This window comes from Tachyglossus aculeatus, chromosome 3 (genome assembly GCF_015852505.1).
Source record: "Tachyglossus aculeatus isolate mTacAcu1 chromosome 3, mTacAcu1.pri, whole genome shotgun sequence".
In the NCBI taxonomy this organism is placed as follows: Eukaryota; Metazoa; Chordata; class Mammalia; order Monotremata; family Tachyglossidae; genus Tachyglossus; species Tachyglossus aculeatus.
This window is the reverse complement of record NC_052068.1, coordinates 86,128,102-86,146,865: the sequence shown is the minus strand read 5'-3', so window position 1 is coordinate 86,146,865 and position 18,764 is coordinate 86,128,102. Positions and strand designations below refer to the sequence as shown.

At 43.6% G+C, this 18,764-nt stretch overlaps 1 protein-coding gene across 1 annotated transcript in view; it reads right to left on the bottom strand.

Annotated features, from left to right (window-relative positions):
- The window catches only part of MYO5B (myosin VB), a 382,924-nt gene that overhangs the window by 134,213 nt on the left and 229,947 nt on the right, over positions 1 to 18,764 (bottom strand). The window contains exons 11-12 of the mRNA XM_038743484.1: positions 7,996 to 8,077; positions 5,754 to 5,894 (exon numbers count right to left, since the gene is read on the bottom strand). Of these exons, the coding sequence (XP_038599412.1) occupies positions 5,754 to 5,894; positions 7,996 to 8,077 (223 nt within the window). The remainder of the gene's footprint in view (positions 1 to 5,753; positions 5,895 to 7,995; positions 8,078 to 18,764) is intronic.

The following is an 18,764-nucleotide window of genomic DNA, read 5'->3' as shown; positions in this document are numbered from 1 at the left end:
ATGCAAGTTGTCACATTAGCTTGTAAACTCCCTGAGGGCAAGGATCCTGTCTAGCAACTATATTGCATTTTATTTTCCCAAGCACTGAGTACAGTGCTCTGTACACAGTAAATGCTCAATAAATACCATTCATTGACTGTTACACCAGCACCACCATACCAAAATGAATGGATCAATTAATCATTTATTGTGTGCTTACTGTTTGCAGTAAGCACTTGGGAGAGTACAACATAATAGAGTTGGTAAACACATTCCCTGCCCACAACATGCTTACGATCTAGAGGGGGAGATAGGGATTAATATAAATAAATTTAAGACATGTACATAAGTGCTGTGGGGCTGAGGGATGGATGAACAAAGGGTGCAAATCCAAGTGCAAGGAAATGCAGAAAGGACTGGGAGAAAATGAAATTTGAGCTTAGTCGGGGAAGGTCTCTTGGAGATGTGCTTTTAATAAGGCTTTGAAGGTGGGGAGAGTGATTTTCAGATACAGAGTGGGAGGACATTCCAGGCCCAGGGGCAGGACATGTCAGTGAGAAAGGTGAGACTGCGGTACAGTGAATAGACTGGCATTAGAGGAACTAAGTGTGCGGGCTGGGTTGTACTAGGAAATCAGGTAGGTAAGGTAAGATGGGACAAGGTGATTGAGTGCTTTAAAGCCAGAGATGAGGCGTTTCTTTTTGATGCTGGGGTGAGTTGGGAGGAAAGAAGGGTGAGACTTCTGTCTTCATTGTTTTAAACTCACTAAAGTAAGGGTGGATTGACTGGTGAGAGCATATAAACTACTATCCAAGTCAACCCAGGAATTAGGATTTGTGGAAGATTTGGGGTAAAGAGTTAGGTTTGGCACTTACTCAAGGAGAGCTTGTCCCCAAAGAATTTACACAATGCTACCTCCGAGCAGCAGATCAATGTTTTTCAAAATGCAAGAGCAGAGCAGTAAGATGTAAGGAAGAACTCTTTGGCCCTAATGGTGATTAAGCTCAGGAAAGAAGTTACTGTCAAATTCCCTGCCTATAAGACAGAAGACTGTATGTGACGCTTCAACAAAACCTAAATTCTCACTATCGGCATGGAATTTTGCTCCCATCTTCAGATATGACACTTATTCTGGCACATACATTTCCTATGAGAACCTGGCAGGACTGTGAATTGAAGAATGTGTGGAGGTTGTCACCTCACTTCATAGGAGAACTAACCAAAATAAAACAGCATCATGGAGAAAGTTACACCATGTCCAAGTTTTACTCCAAGCTGAAAACCAACGGAAATTAATTCAGTAACACCTGCATATGAACTTGGCTTTGAACACTGGAGAGATTGTTGATAGCAGGCAAGTATGATTAGCCCCATTTTACAGATGGGGAAATAGAGGCAGATGATTGAAAGGACTTCCCCAAAGTCAATACCAGGTTTTGGCACTACTTGAACTTGACTTTCGCTGGAAAGATGGGAAAACATCTTTCATGAGCTTTAGGGGTGGCAAAGATCTAATTGGTTAAAAGATCAAGAGCTAATTGTGCAATATGAACAACGGGGAGTCTTATTTATCATTACTTACAATTATTGTTATTTTTATTTATTCTTTATATTAATGACTATCTCCCCCTCTAGACCGTAAAATCATTATGGGCTGTGAACTTGTCTGCTAATTCTGTTGTAATGTAATAATGATGGTATTGCTAAGCGCTTACTATGTGTCAGGCACATTTCTAAACACTGGGGTAGATTCAAGCTAATCAGGTTGGACCCAGTCCCTGTCCCACATAGGGTACATAGTCTTAATTCCCATTTGACACATGAAGGAACTATGGCACAAAGAAGCCCAAAGTCACAAGGCAGACAAATGGCAGAGCCAGGATTAGAATCCAGGTTCTTCTGGCTCCCAGGTCTATGCTCTATCCACTAGGCCATGCTGCCTTCCAAGCACTTAGTACACATAGTAAGTGCTCAACATATACAATTGAATGACTGACTGCATCCCCTTCTTCCTAATTTACATGTAGTTTTCATTAGGAAATGATTCCTTTCCATAATGTTAGAAGTGGCCACATTGACTTCCAGTGCTTTTCCCACAGCCCAAATAGCTACCAAATCCAGGCAAGGACAGCTCATGGATTTTTTTTATGACGGTCCACTTCTACACAGCTACTGGGGGAATTTAAAACAGCTTCAAAGAGAGCAAAGTACCTTCTCCTGAAGGCTCCTCTTGCTTCACTTGAAAGGAACGCTGTTCCTTGAGCAGGAGACTGAAATCCGGAGAGCCCCCTTTATCCGGAGTCCCCAGCGTGAGGTGGGTGACAGGCCTTCAGCAGTTTGGCCACAATATGTCTCAATGGGCTACACTGATTCACAAACCCCCATGAAGCTCTCGGTTCCCACTTCCACACCCAGCTGAAGATGAAAATCACTCAGTCAACAGAGGTTTGGAACTCTCCTTATCTTCAGCATGGAAGGTGACATCTGACTTCACTTGTATGGGCTATTTCCATGCTGAGAAATCTTCTCCCTTCATATCCATCTCTTTTTGTTTTCCTGGCTTTCTCTGTGCTTTCCCCATTTTATACTTTCTTCAGAAGGATGTTCAATCAATCAATTGTATTTATTGAGTGCTTACCATGTGCAGAACACCTACACTAAGTATTTGAGAGAGTACCATGTAACAGAATTGGTAGGCATGTTCCATGCTGTTGTGGAAGCCTCCCATAAGAGCCAGTCCTTAGGAAACTGAAGCCCCATATAAATCAATAAATCAATCAATTGTATTTATTGAGCAGTTACTGTGTGCAGAGTATGGTACCTTAGTACTTAGTGCTTGGGAGAGTATAGCACAGCAAAGTTGATAGACATGCTCCCTGCCCACAGTGAGTTTACATCATATTGGTCAATATTCTAGACTTCTCCCAAGACCTCTGGGTGAGCCACCTAAAGCCAGTTTATTCTGAAATTAAATGTTCAGGCTGAAAGAAAAGAGTGTTTCCTACCTCAATCTTACTTTTTGAGTACTGTGCACACAGCACTTTATTAAGCACCTGGGAAAACATGATTGAGTTAATAAACACAATCCCTCTCTTCCAAGAATTTACAACCTAGTGGGATTGAACAATCCTTCTTTGGTTATGAGAAACACTTTCTCTTTCCAGTACGAAGAAGGAAAGCCTAGGAACTCATGCCTATTTAAGGGGTGACACTAACAAGAGAGGAAAAAGAGATTCCTAAACCAATTTTCAACTCAGACATTGGCCACAGCTCACAAGACTGGATGGTGAAATTTGAAAGATTCCTGTGCCCTTCAGGGGGCTGTAACTTCAAGACATTGGACAATGGCAACAATACACCTTCCTCCACTCATGGCCATGTCTAGTTGAAACAACATGAGAGAACTGCTGGGAAGAACTGGCGGGAGAGGTCAGGACTGAGCTTGGGTAGTTTACAAAATGGTTGCTGGAAATGAAGGATGCTTGTCCCTGTGAGATTCCTTGCCACCAGAGAGCAAGCAGCTAACACCATTCTGCAGCCTTTCTCTAGAAAACAGTCAATACAATAGCTAGTTTTGGAGGGAAGGGTCTTACCCAACTCCAAGATGCAGGAAAGAGGACCCTATAATTCCATGCTGAAACTAGAATGATATAGAAGTTAAGTTCTGCTCTGTTCCTTGTAAGGTGGGCAGAATTCCTTCAAAGGCCCATGATGGCGAAACAATACACTTCCATTACAAAACACCTCACTGTAAGCTTGTTGTGGGCAGGGAAAGTGTCTGTTATATTGTTGTATTGTACTTACTTTCCCAAGCACTTAAGTACAGTGCTCGACACAAAGTAAGAGCTCAATAAATATGAGTGGCTGACAAACAAGGGTTTAGTCAAAATTATCCATAAACCCTTCTAGTAAAGAGTTCTCAGCCTAGGCTGCCTCTCAGAAACCTGCCCTCCTTACAGGCAATCTGTCATACTTGAAAAGCCCCAAAAGGAAAACTGTCTATCTGCCAGAAAAGACTAAGTGAAGGGCTGAAGAGCCATCCAATTAATATGGCCAATTCACCAAGCTTGCACACGAGGAATAGCCAGACCAGATGTAGTCTGAACTGTTTTGGACACATTATTCTCCAGAACTCAATTTAGGAGAAGAAAGAGGGCTTCTAGAAAGCAGCCAATAAATGCCACACATCAGGAATGAATCAGACCAGTAGGCCCTCTGGTTCTTCCCTGGCACTGGCTCTTCAGTGTGAACAAGAAACACACCAGAAAAAAAACACCAATTTAACTGAGCATGTGAAGCCCCATCCAGATAGAAAGAAATTAAAACCTAAATATAGGCTGTAAGCTCACTGTGGGCAGGGAATATGTTTACCAACTCTGCTATATTTTACTCTCCTAGTGCTTAGTACAGTGTTCTGCACACAGTAAAGTGTTAAATACCATTGATTGGTGTAGGATGTGGTTATTTTTGCCAGAATTGTGCATAACCTGCAGAGATAATGTGGAGGGTCAGAGAATCTTTGCTCTGATCTCAGCTTTCTGGTGCTTCCGTTCCCATAGTAAACCCAAGCACAAAAGCAACAGAGATTTAGTTACCAATCAATCAATAGTATTTAAGTGCTTAATGTTGGCAAAGAACTGGCAGTTAGTAGATGCAATCCCAGCCCACAATGAGCTTTCAGTCTTGAGGGCGAGACAGACATTGAAATAAATACAGATTAAGAAATGGCAGGGTATAAGGATATGTATATTCTTGTTGAGCGGTTGAGGGTGGGGTCAATATCAAGGGATTAAAGAAGAAGAAAAGCACTAATTGATAGATTTCACTGTTTTGGGCTGTTTATTTTTCTCATTCCACTCGGTTTTTCTTTAAACCCTGTCTCTTCAGTTTCTGACCTACAGCCTGTTTTCTTTCTGGAGACAAAAGTGTGCCCAAATTGGGCCCATTAATCAGTAATACAAGGTCTCTCCTTGATGGGATGTGACACCACACAAAATAAAAGCCTTTCTGCTCTTCAGTTCTAACATTAAGATCCAAACTTTTGCAAAAGTTAAAAAGTTTGTGTCCCATTAGTTTACATACTCTATTTCTCTGTCTTGTGATACCATTAATTAACACATGTAGAAAGAAAATACGACATTCAATGAAGGAATGGGTAAGCAGTTTGAAGGAAAAAAAAATATATCTCTAAACCAACATAAACCACAACCGAACACAAGACAAACAGCTGCTGAACTGTAACTTCTCTTTTGAGAAACTCTAGGGTACTCAATATTAGATAGCAGGCTGTAATTTGGTAGTGAAAACATGAACAGAACCAGTGGTTTAATGGGGAACACCAGAAGATGCTGAATCCCCCTTCTAAGGGAAGCAGCATGGCTCAGTGGAAAGAGCATGGTCTTTGGAGTCAGAGGTCATGGGTTCAAATCCCAACTCAGCCAACTGTCAGCTGTGCGACTTTCGGCAAGTCACTTAACTTCTCTGTGCCTCAGTTACCTCAGCTGTAAAAAGGGGATTAAAACTGTGAGCCCACCGTGGGACAACCTGATCACCTTGTAACCTCCCCAGTGTTTAGAACAGTGCTTGCACATAGTAAGCGCTTAACAAATACCATTATTATTATTATTCTATTTGTGCTTGCCATCAGCAGAATCCAAAACCTACTTGTCATGTTTTCTAAAAAGGAGGGGGCAGGTCTGAGATCCAGTAGAATGTCCTTTCTTTCTCCTTCCTTCCCCTGACCTGAAAAACATCTTAGAAAATATCAGTTTTACCTTACATTCTTCATCCAGCAGGTCCAAGATACCCAGTTTAGCTTCTATTAGATCGATACAAGGCTGGTTATCGTAAAAATCTATAAGGGTCCAGGGAATTTGCTCTTTCATATACTCCTCTTGCTCCAGTTTGAAAACATGCTGGAATCAAAAAGAAAAGAGAACATGACCACCTGAAAGGGCCTCCTTTTCTTAAAATTCACCCTTCACACCCATATTCCACTGCTTAGTACAGTGCTCTGCACACGGTAAGTGCTCAATAAATATGATTGATTGATTGCTAACCAGCAAGTATTAATTAAGCACCTACCATGAGTTCAGAGTGCCAGAGGAAGGTTTATCCACATAGGAAATGAACTGGCGAAGATTTGGGCATTAAGAGATATCCTGGTCTCCAGAAGACCGAATGTTCCTTGCTCAGTCTTGGGAAATCAGCCAATCAGATGTGTACACAGATAGGGAAAACTTAACTTTTTATGGTATTTGTTAAGCACTTACTATATGCCAGACACTGTACTAAGTGCTGGAATAGATACAAGCTAATCAAATTGGACACAGCCCCTGTCCCGCATGAGGCTTACAGTCTTAATCTCCATTTTACAGATGAAGTAACTGAGGCACAGAGTAGTTTGGGGCTGTTTATTTTTCTTATTCCACTTGGTTTTTCTTTAAAACCCTTTCTTCTCAGTTTCTGACCTACAGAGGTAGCATAGTAGACAAGTGGTGGAACCAGGAGCTAAATGGTGGAGCTAGGATTAGAACCCAGAACCTTTCAAGTTCCAGACCTGTGCTGCTTCTCAGGGTTACTCCAAGGTAACTTGTTCAGCTGTGCCTTCTCATGCAACTAAACCCCCACCCCACTCTCCAGAACCAAAGGGCCTCTGCGGATGAGCCAAATAAGATCATTTTCTCAGCAAGGTTGGGCTCTTAGGCAGACAAAGAACCCAACTGCTTGAGTGGGACAGTGTTGCTACTTCAGACTTTGATTTACAGTAAGAACAGTGAGTTCCAGCTACTTTCATTTGGTGATCAAACTGTGTGAGAAACCAGACTAAAACCTACTCTTCCATGTGGTCTGGAAGAACAATGTGCTCAGACTGGGGTACGGCTCAATTTATTTTCCGAGGGGTTCCAGAGCTCAAGGGATTGAATCTTACATTTTAAATGTTCCTCAATTTAGACTACGCAGCAACATTATTGTCAGCATTACTGATAATAACTATAACACTGCCAAACGTACTGTCAGAACAAGTATGGCACCGCATGAGGGTTATACGTTTGCAACATCTTGCAAGTTTAGGAATATAAAACATAGATTTTCTTTTTACTGGGCCTGAAATGCAAAGATCAGAGCTTGCAAGGCTACAAAGCACCAAATCCAGAGGTGCTGGGACTATCAATTGCCAATTGTGGCATACATTTAGCACCTGAAATTGGGCCAGATAGCCTTGTGGATGAGTGGGAACCACTGATCTAAAGCTTCAGGAGAGTCTTCCTGAATCACATGATGGGAAGCAGACTGTGAGCCCCTTGTGGGATGGGGACAGGACAGGCTTCACCTAAGCAGCGTGGCTCAGTGGAAAGAGCCCGGGCTTGGGAGTCAGAGATCGTGGGTTCTAATCCCGGCTCCACCACTTGTCAGCTCTGTGACTTTGGGCAAGTCACTTAACTTCTCTGTGCCTCAGTTACCTCATCTGTAAAATGGGGATTAAAACTGTGAGCCCCATGTGGGACAACCTGATCACCTTGTATTCCCCCCAGCGCTTAGAACAGTGCTCTTTGCACATAGTAAGCGCTTAACAAATACCATTATTAGCCTCTAGCTACCTCAGTGCTTAGTGCAGTGCTTGGCACATTTGCTTAACAAATACCATGAACAAATTATTACTATTACTATTAGGCAGAGCATAGATCTGGAAGTTCTAATCCCACTACTATGTTACCTTGGACAAGTCACTCAATGTCTCTGGGTTTCAGTTTCTCATCTACAAAACTGAGATAAAATACCTTCTCACCCTATTTTTCAGACTGTGAGACTGTGCCAATCTACTTATCTTGGATCTACTCCAGCACTTAGTCCAATGCTTTGCTCCCACTAGGAACTTAATAAATACCATAACTCTGTAAATGAATGAGAGCAGTTCTGCTTTATGTGGGGGCAGAGCCAGGAGGCAAAGGACTTGGGCCAGAGCTGGCAACGCTAATTAATGTTTGCTCCCCTGAGTGGGAAAGCCAAGCTTACCGAGTTGAACTGCTGCTGGAGTTTTTCATTTGCGTAGTTGATGCAAAACTGTTCGAAGCTATTCACTTCAAAGGTTTCAAATCTGCACACAAAAAACAAAATAGAAAACTAATAATAATAATAATTGTGGTATTTGGTAAGCATTCACCATGTGCCAGGCACTCTATGAACCAGTGGGGTGGATACACACAAAACGAGAGATGAGTCATTATCCTTGACTCCCCTCTCTCATTCAACCCACATATTCAATCCATCACTAAATCCTGTCAGCTCCACCTTCACACCATCGTTAAAATCTGCCCTTCCCTCTCCATCGAACTGCTACCACATTAATACAATCACTCCTCCTATCCTGCCTGGATTCCTGCATCAGCCTCCTTGTTGACCTCCCAGCCTCCTGTCTCTCCCCATTCCAGTCCATATTTCACTCTGCTGCCCAGATTATTTTTCTAGAAAAACGTTCAGGAAATGTCCCCCAACTCCTCAAAAAATTCCAGAGGTTGCCCATCCATCTCCACATCACACAAAACACCTCGCCATTGGCTTTGAAGCACTCCATCACCTTTCCCCCTCCTACCTCACCTTGTTACTCTACTACAACCCAGTCCGCACATGTCTCTCCTCTAATGCTAATATTCTCACTGTGCATCGATCTCACCTACCTTGCTGCCAACCCCTCATCCACATCCTGCCTCTGGCCTGGAATGCCCACAACCCTCAAATCTGACAGACGGATACTCTTTCCCCCTTCAAATCCTTACTGAAAGGCACATCTCCTCCAGCAGGCTTTCCCTACGCATCCCCTTTCCTCTTCTCCCACTCCCTTCTGCGTCGCTCTGACTTGCTTCTTCTGTTCTTCCCCTCTCCCAGCCCCACTGCACTTATGAACATATTTGTACTTTATTTTTCCATATTAATGTCTGTCTCTCCACCTCTAGACTGTAAGCTCATTGTGGGCAGACATTTCTGCTTGCTGTTGACATACTCTCCCATAGGCTTAGTACAGTGCTCTGCATATATTAAGTACTCCATAAATACAATTGAATGAATGGGTCCTTATAATTCCATCATAATGCCAAGGTCACAGGCTTGTGACACAGGGAGGATGGTGGTGCTGTCTACAGTAATGGGAAAGTCGTGGGGAGGACAAGTTTGTGTGGGAAGGTAAGGAGTTCCATTTTGGACATGTTTAGCTTGCGGAGTCAGCAGGACATCCAAGTAGAGATGTCCTCAAGGCAGGAAGAAGTGTGAGACTGCAGAGAATGAGTGCTCATCACATATAAGGCACTTAAACTCCATAATTAAGTAACTGAAAGTATTTATTGTACTAGCATCTACCATCTCTGTGTGCAAGATTTCCAAATCTACATCTCCAGCCCTGATCTCTCTTCTCTGCAGTGTTACATTTTCCTTCTACCTGCACAGCATCTCTACTTGGATGTCCCACTGACAACTCAAACTACACATGTCCAAAACTGGATATGCAGTTTTTTTATAAAAGTTACCCAGAACTGTGCTGTCAGTAACAGATCAATCAATCGTATTTATTGAGCGCTTACTGTGTGCAGAGCACTGTACTCAGATGAGAAATTTAGCTATGTTATAATGTCTATGTCCAAAATTAAGCCAATTTTACTCTTCCTAACTTTTCTATCTCTGTCAATAACACCATAGTCATCAGACTTCCCCAGTCTATCAGCTGAGGTCATACTCCATAACTCACTGTCATTCAGCTCTCAGATTCATTCACCTGCTAAATCCTGGCAGTTCATCTTTCACCAAATTTCCTGGATCCACCTTTTTCTCTCCACTCGCACAGCTACTCCCCTGGCTCAAGCTCTCATCACAGTTAGTGGTATTTATTGAGCACTTACTGTGAGCAAAGTGCTGTACTAAGTGCTTGGGAGAGTACAATACAACTGAGTTGGTAGACACGCTCCCTGTCCATAAGTTGTTCACAGGCTAATGGGGGAGACAGAAATTAATACAAGTAAATATGTACATAAAGTGCTGAGGGGCTAAGGATGGGGTAAATATCAAGTGGGGTACAGATCCAAGTGAATAAGTGATGCAGAAGGGAAAGGGAGTAGAGAAAAAGGGGTTAGTTGGGAAAGGTCTCTTGGAGGTGACGTGATTTTAATAACGCTTTGAAGGTGGGGAGAGTAAAGGTCTATCATATATGGATGGGGAGAGAAGCAGCATGACCTAGTGAATAGAAAATGGGCCTGGGAATCAGAAGGACCTGGGTGCTAATCCCAGCTTTGCCACTTGTCTGCTGTGTGACCTTGGGTAAGTCACTTCACTTCTCTGTGCCTCAGTTACCTCACTGGTAAAATGGGGATTAAGACTGTGAGCACCACGTGGGACATGGACTGTGTCCAACCTGATTAGCTTGTACTGCCACAACGCTTAATACAATGCCTGGGACATAGTAGGTGTTTAACAGATACAATTAAAAAAAAGAGGGCGTTACACATCAGAGAGAGGAGGTGGGCAAAGGTTTGGTGGCAAAGTAGATGAGATTGAGGTATAATGAGTAGATTGGCATTAGAGATGCAGCATGACCCTGTGGAAAGAGCACAGGCTTAGGAGTCAGAGGTCGTGGGTTCTAATCCCTGCTCCGCCACATGTCAGCTGTGTGACTTTGGGCAAATCATTTAATCAATCAATCAATCAATCAATCGTATTTATTGAGCGCTTACTATGTGCAGAGCACTGTACTAAGCGCTTGGGAAGTACAAATTTGCAACACATAGAGACAGTCCCTACCCAACAGTGGGCTCACAGTCTAAAAGGGGGAGACAGAGAACAGAACCAAACATACCAACAAAATAAAATAAATACGATAGAAATGTACAAGTAAAATAAATAAATAAATAAAGTAATAAATATGTACAACCATATATACATATATACATATATACAGGTGCTGTGGGGAAGGGAAGGAGGTAAGATGGGGGGATGGAGAAGGGGACAAGGGGGAGAGGAAGGAAGGGGCTCAGTCTGGGAAGGCCTCCTGGAGGAGGTGAGCTCTCAGCAGGGCCTTGAAGGGAGGAAGAGAGCTAGCTTGGCGGAGGGGCAGAGGGAGGGCATTCCAGGCCCGGGGGATGATGTGGGCCGGGGGTCGACGGCGGGACAGGCAAGAACGAGGCACAGTGAGGAGATTAGTGGTGGAGGAGCAGAGGTTGCGGGCTGGGCAGTAGAAGGAGAGAAGGGAGGTGAGGTAGGAGGGGGCGAGGTGATGGACAGCCTTGAAGCCCAGGGTGAGGAGTTTCTGCCTGATGCGCATTTAACTTCTCTGGGCTTCAGTTACCTCATCTGGAAAATGGGGATTAAAGACTGCAAGCCCCATATGGGACAACCTGATTATCTTGTATATCCTTCAGTGCTTAGAGCAGTGCTTGACACATAGTAAGTACTTAAATACCATCATTATTATTATTAGAGGAGTGAAGTGTGCAGATAGGCTGTAATACGAAATCTGAGGTAAGGTAGGAAGGGGAGAGCTGATTGAGTATTTTAAAGTCAATGGTAATGAGTTTCCATTTGGCTCTATTTTGGTTAAATCATTGAATCGGTCTCCTTCCTGATTTCAGGGGCTCCAGCTATTTTCCCCCTTCAGTCTATACTTCGCACTGCTGCACAGGTTATCTTTCTGAAATGTCACATTTCCCCAAGCCTCAGAAACTTCCAATGGCCACCCATTTCCTGCCACATTAAGCAGAAATTCCTTTCCAGTGACTTTAAGGCAGTCTTTCAGCTTTCCCCACATAGCTGCTCTCTTTACCTGCTACTCTTCACTACTTCCCAGCTCCTCTCCTAACTGTACCTCACTTTTGACTCTTCAACCTCTGATGCCCTGCTCAGGTCGATCTGGATCATCCTGCCCCATCAAAATCCACCTCAAAGCCCTCCTAAAATCCTCCTCCTCATGGAAGCCTGACGAAGCCCCAGAACCCCAGGTGTGTAAACAGAAGCAGTGTGGTCTAGTGGATAGAACAAGGGCCTAGGAGTCATAAGGATCTGGGTTCTAATCCTAGCTCCATCATTCATCCGCTGCGTGACCTTAAATCTCTATGCCTCATTGACCTCATCTGTAAAATAGGGATTAAGACCGTGAGCCCTAAGGGAGACAATGACCATGTCCAGCCCGTGTTTTGCTTCTGTTTCACTCTCCCCAGCATTCAGTACAGTGCTTTGCAGTCAGTAGACACTCAATAAATATCATGGCTGATAAAGATGAGAATAAAAGAGATTTTACTATGGGGTGGTTGAGTTGGTATCACCTCCCTAGCAACTTCACCGCACACTAACTGTGATGTTCCTCATCACTCAGGGGGTGAAATTATACCCAGAGTCTGGGATTTTTGCAAGTGGTATCTTGCTCCTCGCAAGCTCATGGGCCCAACTGCGGAGGGACTTCAATCTCAAACCTTCAGTATGGTGTGACCTGCCCTGGGCTTTGCTGGGGTCACCTGCAAGGGCATCTTTCAATCAATCAATCGTATTTATTGAGTGCTTACTGTGTGCAGAGCACTGTACTAAGCGCTTACCGTTCCAGACAGAGACAAAGACGACACAGATCATTTCACCTTCACTGTCACTTAATAGCTCCAGCTACTGCTCCAATAATGTGCCTCAGTTTCATCATTTGCAAAATGGGGGATTAAGTACCTGTTCTCCCTCCAATATTAACTTGTGAGCCTCCTGAGGATGAGGTGCTGTGTCAGAGTCCATCCTCATTAACTGGTCTCTATCCCAGCATTTAGCATGGTGCTTGGAACGTAGTAAGCACTTAAAGACTATTATTACTATTATCATTCATTCAGTCATTCAATCACATTTATTAAGTGTTTACTGTGTGTAGAGCATTGTACTATGTGCTTGGAAAAGTACAATACAACAATAAACAGTGACAATCCCTGCCCACAATGAGCTCACAGTCTACAGTGGAGGAGACAGACATCCAAGTAAATAAATAAAATTACAGATATATACATAAGTGCCGTGGGGCTGGGGTGGTGGCGGCGGGGGAGAGCAAAGGGAGAAAATCAGGGTGACGCAGAAGGGAGTGGGAGATTATTACAGCATCACATGTATTACATACACCCCAACATAACCCTGACTATCACTCCTCATCTGAATGGGCAAACTGACGGCTAAGAAGTAAGACCCTTGCAAGCAGGGATCATGTCTATCACCCCTACTATATAGTAGTCTCCAAATTGTCTAGGACAGTGCTCTACACACACAGTAACTGCTCAAGAAATACCACTGGTTGAGAAGGTTTTCCACTGGATTAAGTGAAAAAGTGAGGTGGATAGATTGGGGGCTCCTTGAGGGATTGGCAGTAGGAACCATTCAATCAACACCATGGATTGCACACCCACTGTGTGTACAGAGTGGTAATAAGCACTGTGACCTTCTCAGCAGATGAAGATGACACAGTCTCCATCTTTGAAGTGTTTAAAATGCAGTGGGGGAGCAAAGACAAACACTCAAACACCAGCACAAGGAAAGATTTGTACAGAGCTAGAGTTGACGACAACACCCGCATACCTTGATCATCAATGGCCCATAAAAAACACAACAGGAAGCACAAATATTTCTGTCAGAGAGGGTATAAAAACCTCTTTTACTGCTGCCCCTGAAGGGATCCTAGAAGTGTTTGTTAATCTGAAAATCGGGTATACAGAAATTGTGTTGGTTTAATTCCTTTCCTACTATGCGTATTTTAATGCCAGGATTCCTAAATTCATTATTGTGGTGCTATGAACATGAAAATGAGCATTTTTACAAGTGCTAAGTGTTCTGGAAGGTATTTGGAGAGATACGGAGGCTAAACTGGGAAGATTTCATGACGTGGTTAAATTTTGAGTGGAGCTTTGGGTGACAAAAGAGGCACAGTCTGGGGAAGAGCTGGGGGGGAACTCCAGGTGGAATCCAAAATCGATGAGAAGATCTGCTATCTCAGTTTTGGATCCCAGATCAAAGCTTTCTCGTGGCTTCCTTTTGTTCTTCATTTAGAGAGGAGTTCACTGCAAACAGTAAGTACTCAACAAATAAAACTGATTGATTGAGTGAACAGTGGAAGCTTCCAAAGTGATGAATGTGGGTAGTAGGGTGCTTAGAGGGTTGAGAAGAAATCAAGTGATAAGCGGGGCCAAAATTACCAGTTTCAACAGTATGTACTGTGTGCCTACGAGGGAGATAACTGAAAACCCAGCTAGACACAGCGTGAGAAGCAGTATGGTCTAGTGAACAAAGCACACGCCTAGGAGTCAGAAGGACCTGAGTTCTAATCCTGGCTCCACTACTTGTCTGCTTTGTGACCATGGGCAAGTCACTTTCTGTAAAATGGGGATTAAAACATAGGACTTGGACTGTGTCCAACCTGATTAACTTGTGTCTACACCAGAGCTTAGTACAGCATCTGGCACATAGTAAGTACTTAACAAATGCTATTTTAAAAAATGGCACCAATATTATTGAGTGATGAGGGGGAGGTAGAGGAGGGGAGATGGGATTTGGGAACTTCTCGTACAGTGAGAAGAAACAGGAGAATACTTTGCTTATCCAAGGAGCAAAGAGGCCCAAGGCACCTCCTTAAAGGCCCCCAGAGGGGCTGTGGGATCAAGAGGAGTCCAAATCGGATGGGGAGTGAAGGGGCACTTGAAATAACATTGTGGACTCTACGTGGCACTACCTGCTCTGAATTTATTTCAATCAAGCAGTCACCTTTCCTGAGCCAATTGCTCCCAGAGAGCCTGAGGCTGCAGGCCCAAAGAGATGCAGACCTCCTCACTCTTGGAAACAGAAAAATGGATGGCAAGATCAGGGGTGAGTATTCAATTAATAAAATCTGAAAGGGAAGGTGGTAGATTCAACCTGGCAACTGGTCAGATCATAGGAGTCGGGCGAGCTGGTGGAGTCTGGCTGCCTTGGACTGATAAAGGATTTAAATCCTTTCCACTTGTCACTCTGAAACGTTTACATTTGTAACTCTCCTGGAAGAACATTCTCATTAATTTAAGATGGCCTGAAATTAGTTCATAATTTCCCTATTTCCAGGATATTATCTAGTAACAATTCTCCTGCCATCAAATGTAATTACTGTAACATAGGAGGCTACAGATAAGTGAGGATTCTCTTCCACATTTAAACTCTGGAAGAGAATTGATTGTAAGAAGAGCCAGGGCTTAAGTGACGTGACAATTTTTTATTTTCAATGAATTTATATTCATCAGAATGCTTCCCAATCACTGCAGTGACTTTTTTTAACTCAATGCAATGGATCAATTCATAGTTCATATTAAAATGTCACAAAGAAATTTCTAAAACTGCTAGAATTGGATTTCACCCCTTTTTCTGTAAAATCAATCTCAGTAATGTCACATCCAGCATACTTACATGACATTTGGGAGGAGCAGAGAGAATGGAATCTGGAGGAAGAAGTGGAAGAGACTACTAGGATATTACAGGCAGGCTCTCAGATACAACATCCTCCCCTGGGTAATATGAACCAAATGTTTGTTTCTGGGGATTCAGTGAGGAATGACTGATAATTACAAATCTCTTTGGAAAGAAGAATAATAATTATGATATTTGTTAAGCGCTTACTGTGTGCCAAGCACTGGTTTAAGCGTTGGGTATTTATTAAGCGCTCACTATGTGCCAAGTACTGTTTAAAGCACTGGGGTACAAACAAGGTGATCAGGTTGTCCCATGTGGGACATTTCATAATCCCCATTTTACAGATGAGGGAACTGAGACACAGAGAAGTTAAGTGACTTGCCCAAAGTCACATTGCTGACAAACAGCAGAGCTGGGATTAGAAACCACGACTTCTGACTCCCAAGCTCGGACTCTTTCCACTAAGCCACACTGCTAAATGACAGCAGAAACTCTCAAGAGCCTCAGTTTACAAATATGCCAATGACTGAAGATGGACTGTGTCTACCAACCCGATTTTACTCTCTCCCAAGGGCTTAGAACACACAGCGAATGCCAATAAATATCATTGACTGATTAAGTGGTTGGCATGTGGGACCTCTGAGGAAAACTGAAGGAACTAACCCACCTGGACCTGAAGAAAAGGTGGAGAGAAGCTGGATAAGAGCCTTTCCAGCCTAGGAAGCCATAGTAGTAGTAAGAATATTTTTTAAGTACTTAAGTGCAAAGCAATGTTTTGAGCGCTGGGAAAGAAATATCTGGATGACATGATCAATCATATTTTTTGAGTGTTTCTTGGGTGCAAAGCACTGTACTAAGCACTTGGGAGAGTACAGGTATTTACTGAGTGTTTACTGTGTGCAGAGCACTGTACTAAATGTTTGGGAGAGTGCAATGCAACAGGTTGGTAGATATGTTCCTTGCCCACATTTAGACAACGTCTGTACAAAGTATCAGAGGATGATGGACCCGCAGTTCACCACTACTAAGGAGAAAATGGAAGGAAATGAGGTGAAATTGCAACATGACGGATTTACTTTGAATATACAGGAAGATGTCTTAAAAATTTGGGTGGTCAGCCACCGGACAGGCAGCTATGAAGCCTTTAAAGACAGGAGATACATTCCTATGCTGGATCTAGAGGCAGAGGCCTCACCTGTCTGGACTCAGAAGTTTCATTTTAACTTTCAAATATTCTGAACATCTGTCAGTGAACCGCAGTGCTTTCTGCAGAGATGCAGTGCAGCCCCATTTTATTATTTTCTCATCATAAAGAATCCTCTCCTTCAGCCTCATGGGCATGTCTTGAAGTATTCATGCCAGGGAGTTCCCAGTTGGGCTCAACTAGCAATTTCTCATTCTCCTTAGGGGAAATTCACACGCCAATCCTCCTGGGCCTCGGGAGGTCAGGCTATCGCACCCTGGGGCTAACAGAGAGTCAGTCAGGAGCCCTGTGGACCACCTGGAGAAGGGGTGAGCAGAAGTAAAGGTGGCCAGCGTGGATCTGAACCCACTCAGTTTGGCCTGAGCCAGACTGGTTGTGGTCAGAGAGAGGGTCAAATGGCCATTCGGTCCACTACAATCCATCCTCTACCCCATCTTTCTCTCCACTTCGCCCGGTTTCTCAGCCAACAACCGGCTCACACAGCAACAGCAGCAATGTCCCTGCCTCCTCAGCAATTTGAACTCTGAAGTCAAAGACAAATGAAAGTGTATTTTTACCCAACTGAAGCCCTTTTTTTCCCCTGCAGCCTGGAGGGATGGGGGATGGAGTAAGAGCTCTCTGCCTATGCAATTAATCAAAACTGTGGATGGAAACACTTGCTTAATGTAATGTGAAAAGAAAAACCCTGTTTTGAAACTGCTAGGCTGTTTCCTATTAATTTCAAACTACCACCCAACTGAGAAAAGTCCTGCAGGCCCCTTAACAGAGCCTTAAAGAATGGCTTTGGTCTGGGGTGGCTAATTGCTCTGGGATGACCAGTGTATTCACTCCTCAAATTGGGGGAGGGCCAGAGAGGGGAGGGAAGAGGAGAGGGTAGAGCAGCACTGCTCAATTATTTTTGTTCCAGATCTCCCAAAAGCTCCCACACTCCCCATTCCCATCTTATCCCTCTAAAATGAGATGAGATGAGAAGCAGCGTGGCTCAGTGGAAAGAGCACAGGCTTTGGAGTCAGAGGTTCAAATCCCGGCTCCGCCAATTGTCAGCTGTGTGTCTTGGGGCAAGTCACTTAACTTCTCTGTGCCTCAGTTACCTCATCTGTAAAATGGGGATTAAGACTGAGCCCTGTGGGACAGGGGCTGTGTCCAAACTGATTAACCTGCATCTATCCCAGCACTTAGTACAATGCCTGGCACAAAATAGGCGCTTTAGACCATTAAAACAAAGTGGGCATAGTAATGGAGGCAAAAGGATGAAGAAGCAGATTTGGGGACTATGGTTACAGGACACCAGAGGTGACTGTGACGATTCTTGCCCACAAGCCTCACTGTTGCCTAATGACAACTCAAAGCCAATTTCAGTCGCTCTAGTGAAATTCTCCCATGATCATCCACAAGGAATCCTGATTGCATTACAAGAAACACTGAGTTATGTTTTCAAGAGGAAAGCTCCTGACTTGGTTTATTCCAGAGCTTCTTCTCCTCCTTCTTCTCCCCTCCTCATCTATTTTCTCTTAGCAGCTTCGGAGGGCAGAGGTAGGCCATTAAAGGGGAGCACAGGCAAGAAGTGAGCACACAAAAAAGAAAAACAGTGTTCCTACAGCCACTGGAAACTCCACGCTGCTCCCCTGGGAATCCCAGAGGTAGTCTTGTCATTTCCAGGCACAATGACAAGCTAATTCAATCATGTTGATAATGAAGGCTAGGTGAACGTAAGTGATTCACTTCAAAACTTCCTCAGGCTCCACCACAGCACCTAACTTCAAAAGTTATTCTCGTCACTGTCACCCCTGGCTTGATGGAGAGTACAAGAATCCTTTCCCACACACATCCATACCCTCAGCTGTCTTGATCACCATGCATACCCACGGTCACTCCTTTCCAACTAAAGGAAATTTCTTCATTTTAGGCCACAATATATATACCCACTCATTCACCCTCTTATGGCAATTTCACCACTTATTCCAGCCCAATATCTCAATGTAGCAAGTTGCAAACACTGTCAGGGGTGTTCTGTAAACACACACCCAGGGGAGAGTGCTTTTGTTTCATTTACCTCTAGACCATAATCTCACCGTGAGCAGGGAGAGTCTCTGCCAATTCCTCTGTATTGTACTCTTCCAAGCCCTTAGTAGAGTGCTCTTCATATGGTAAG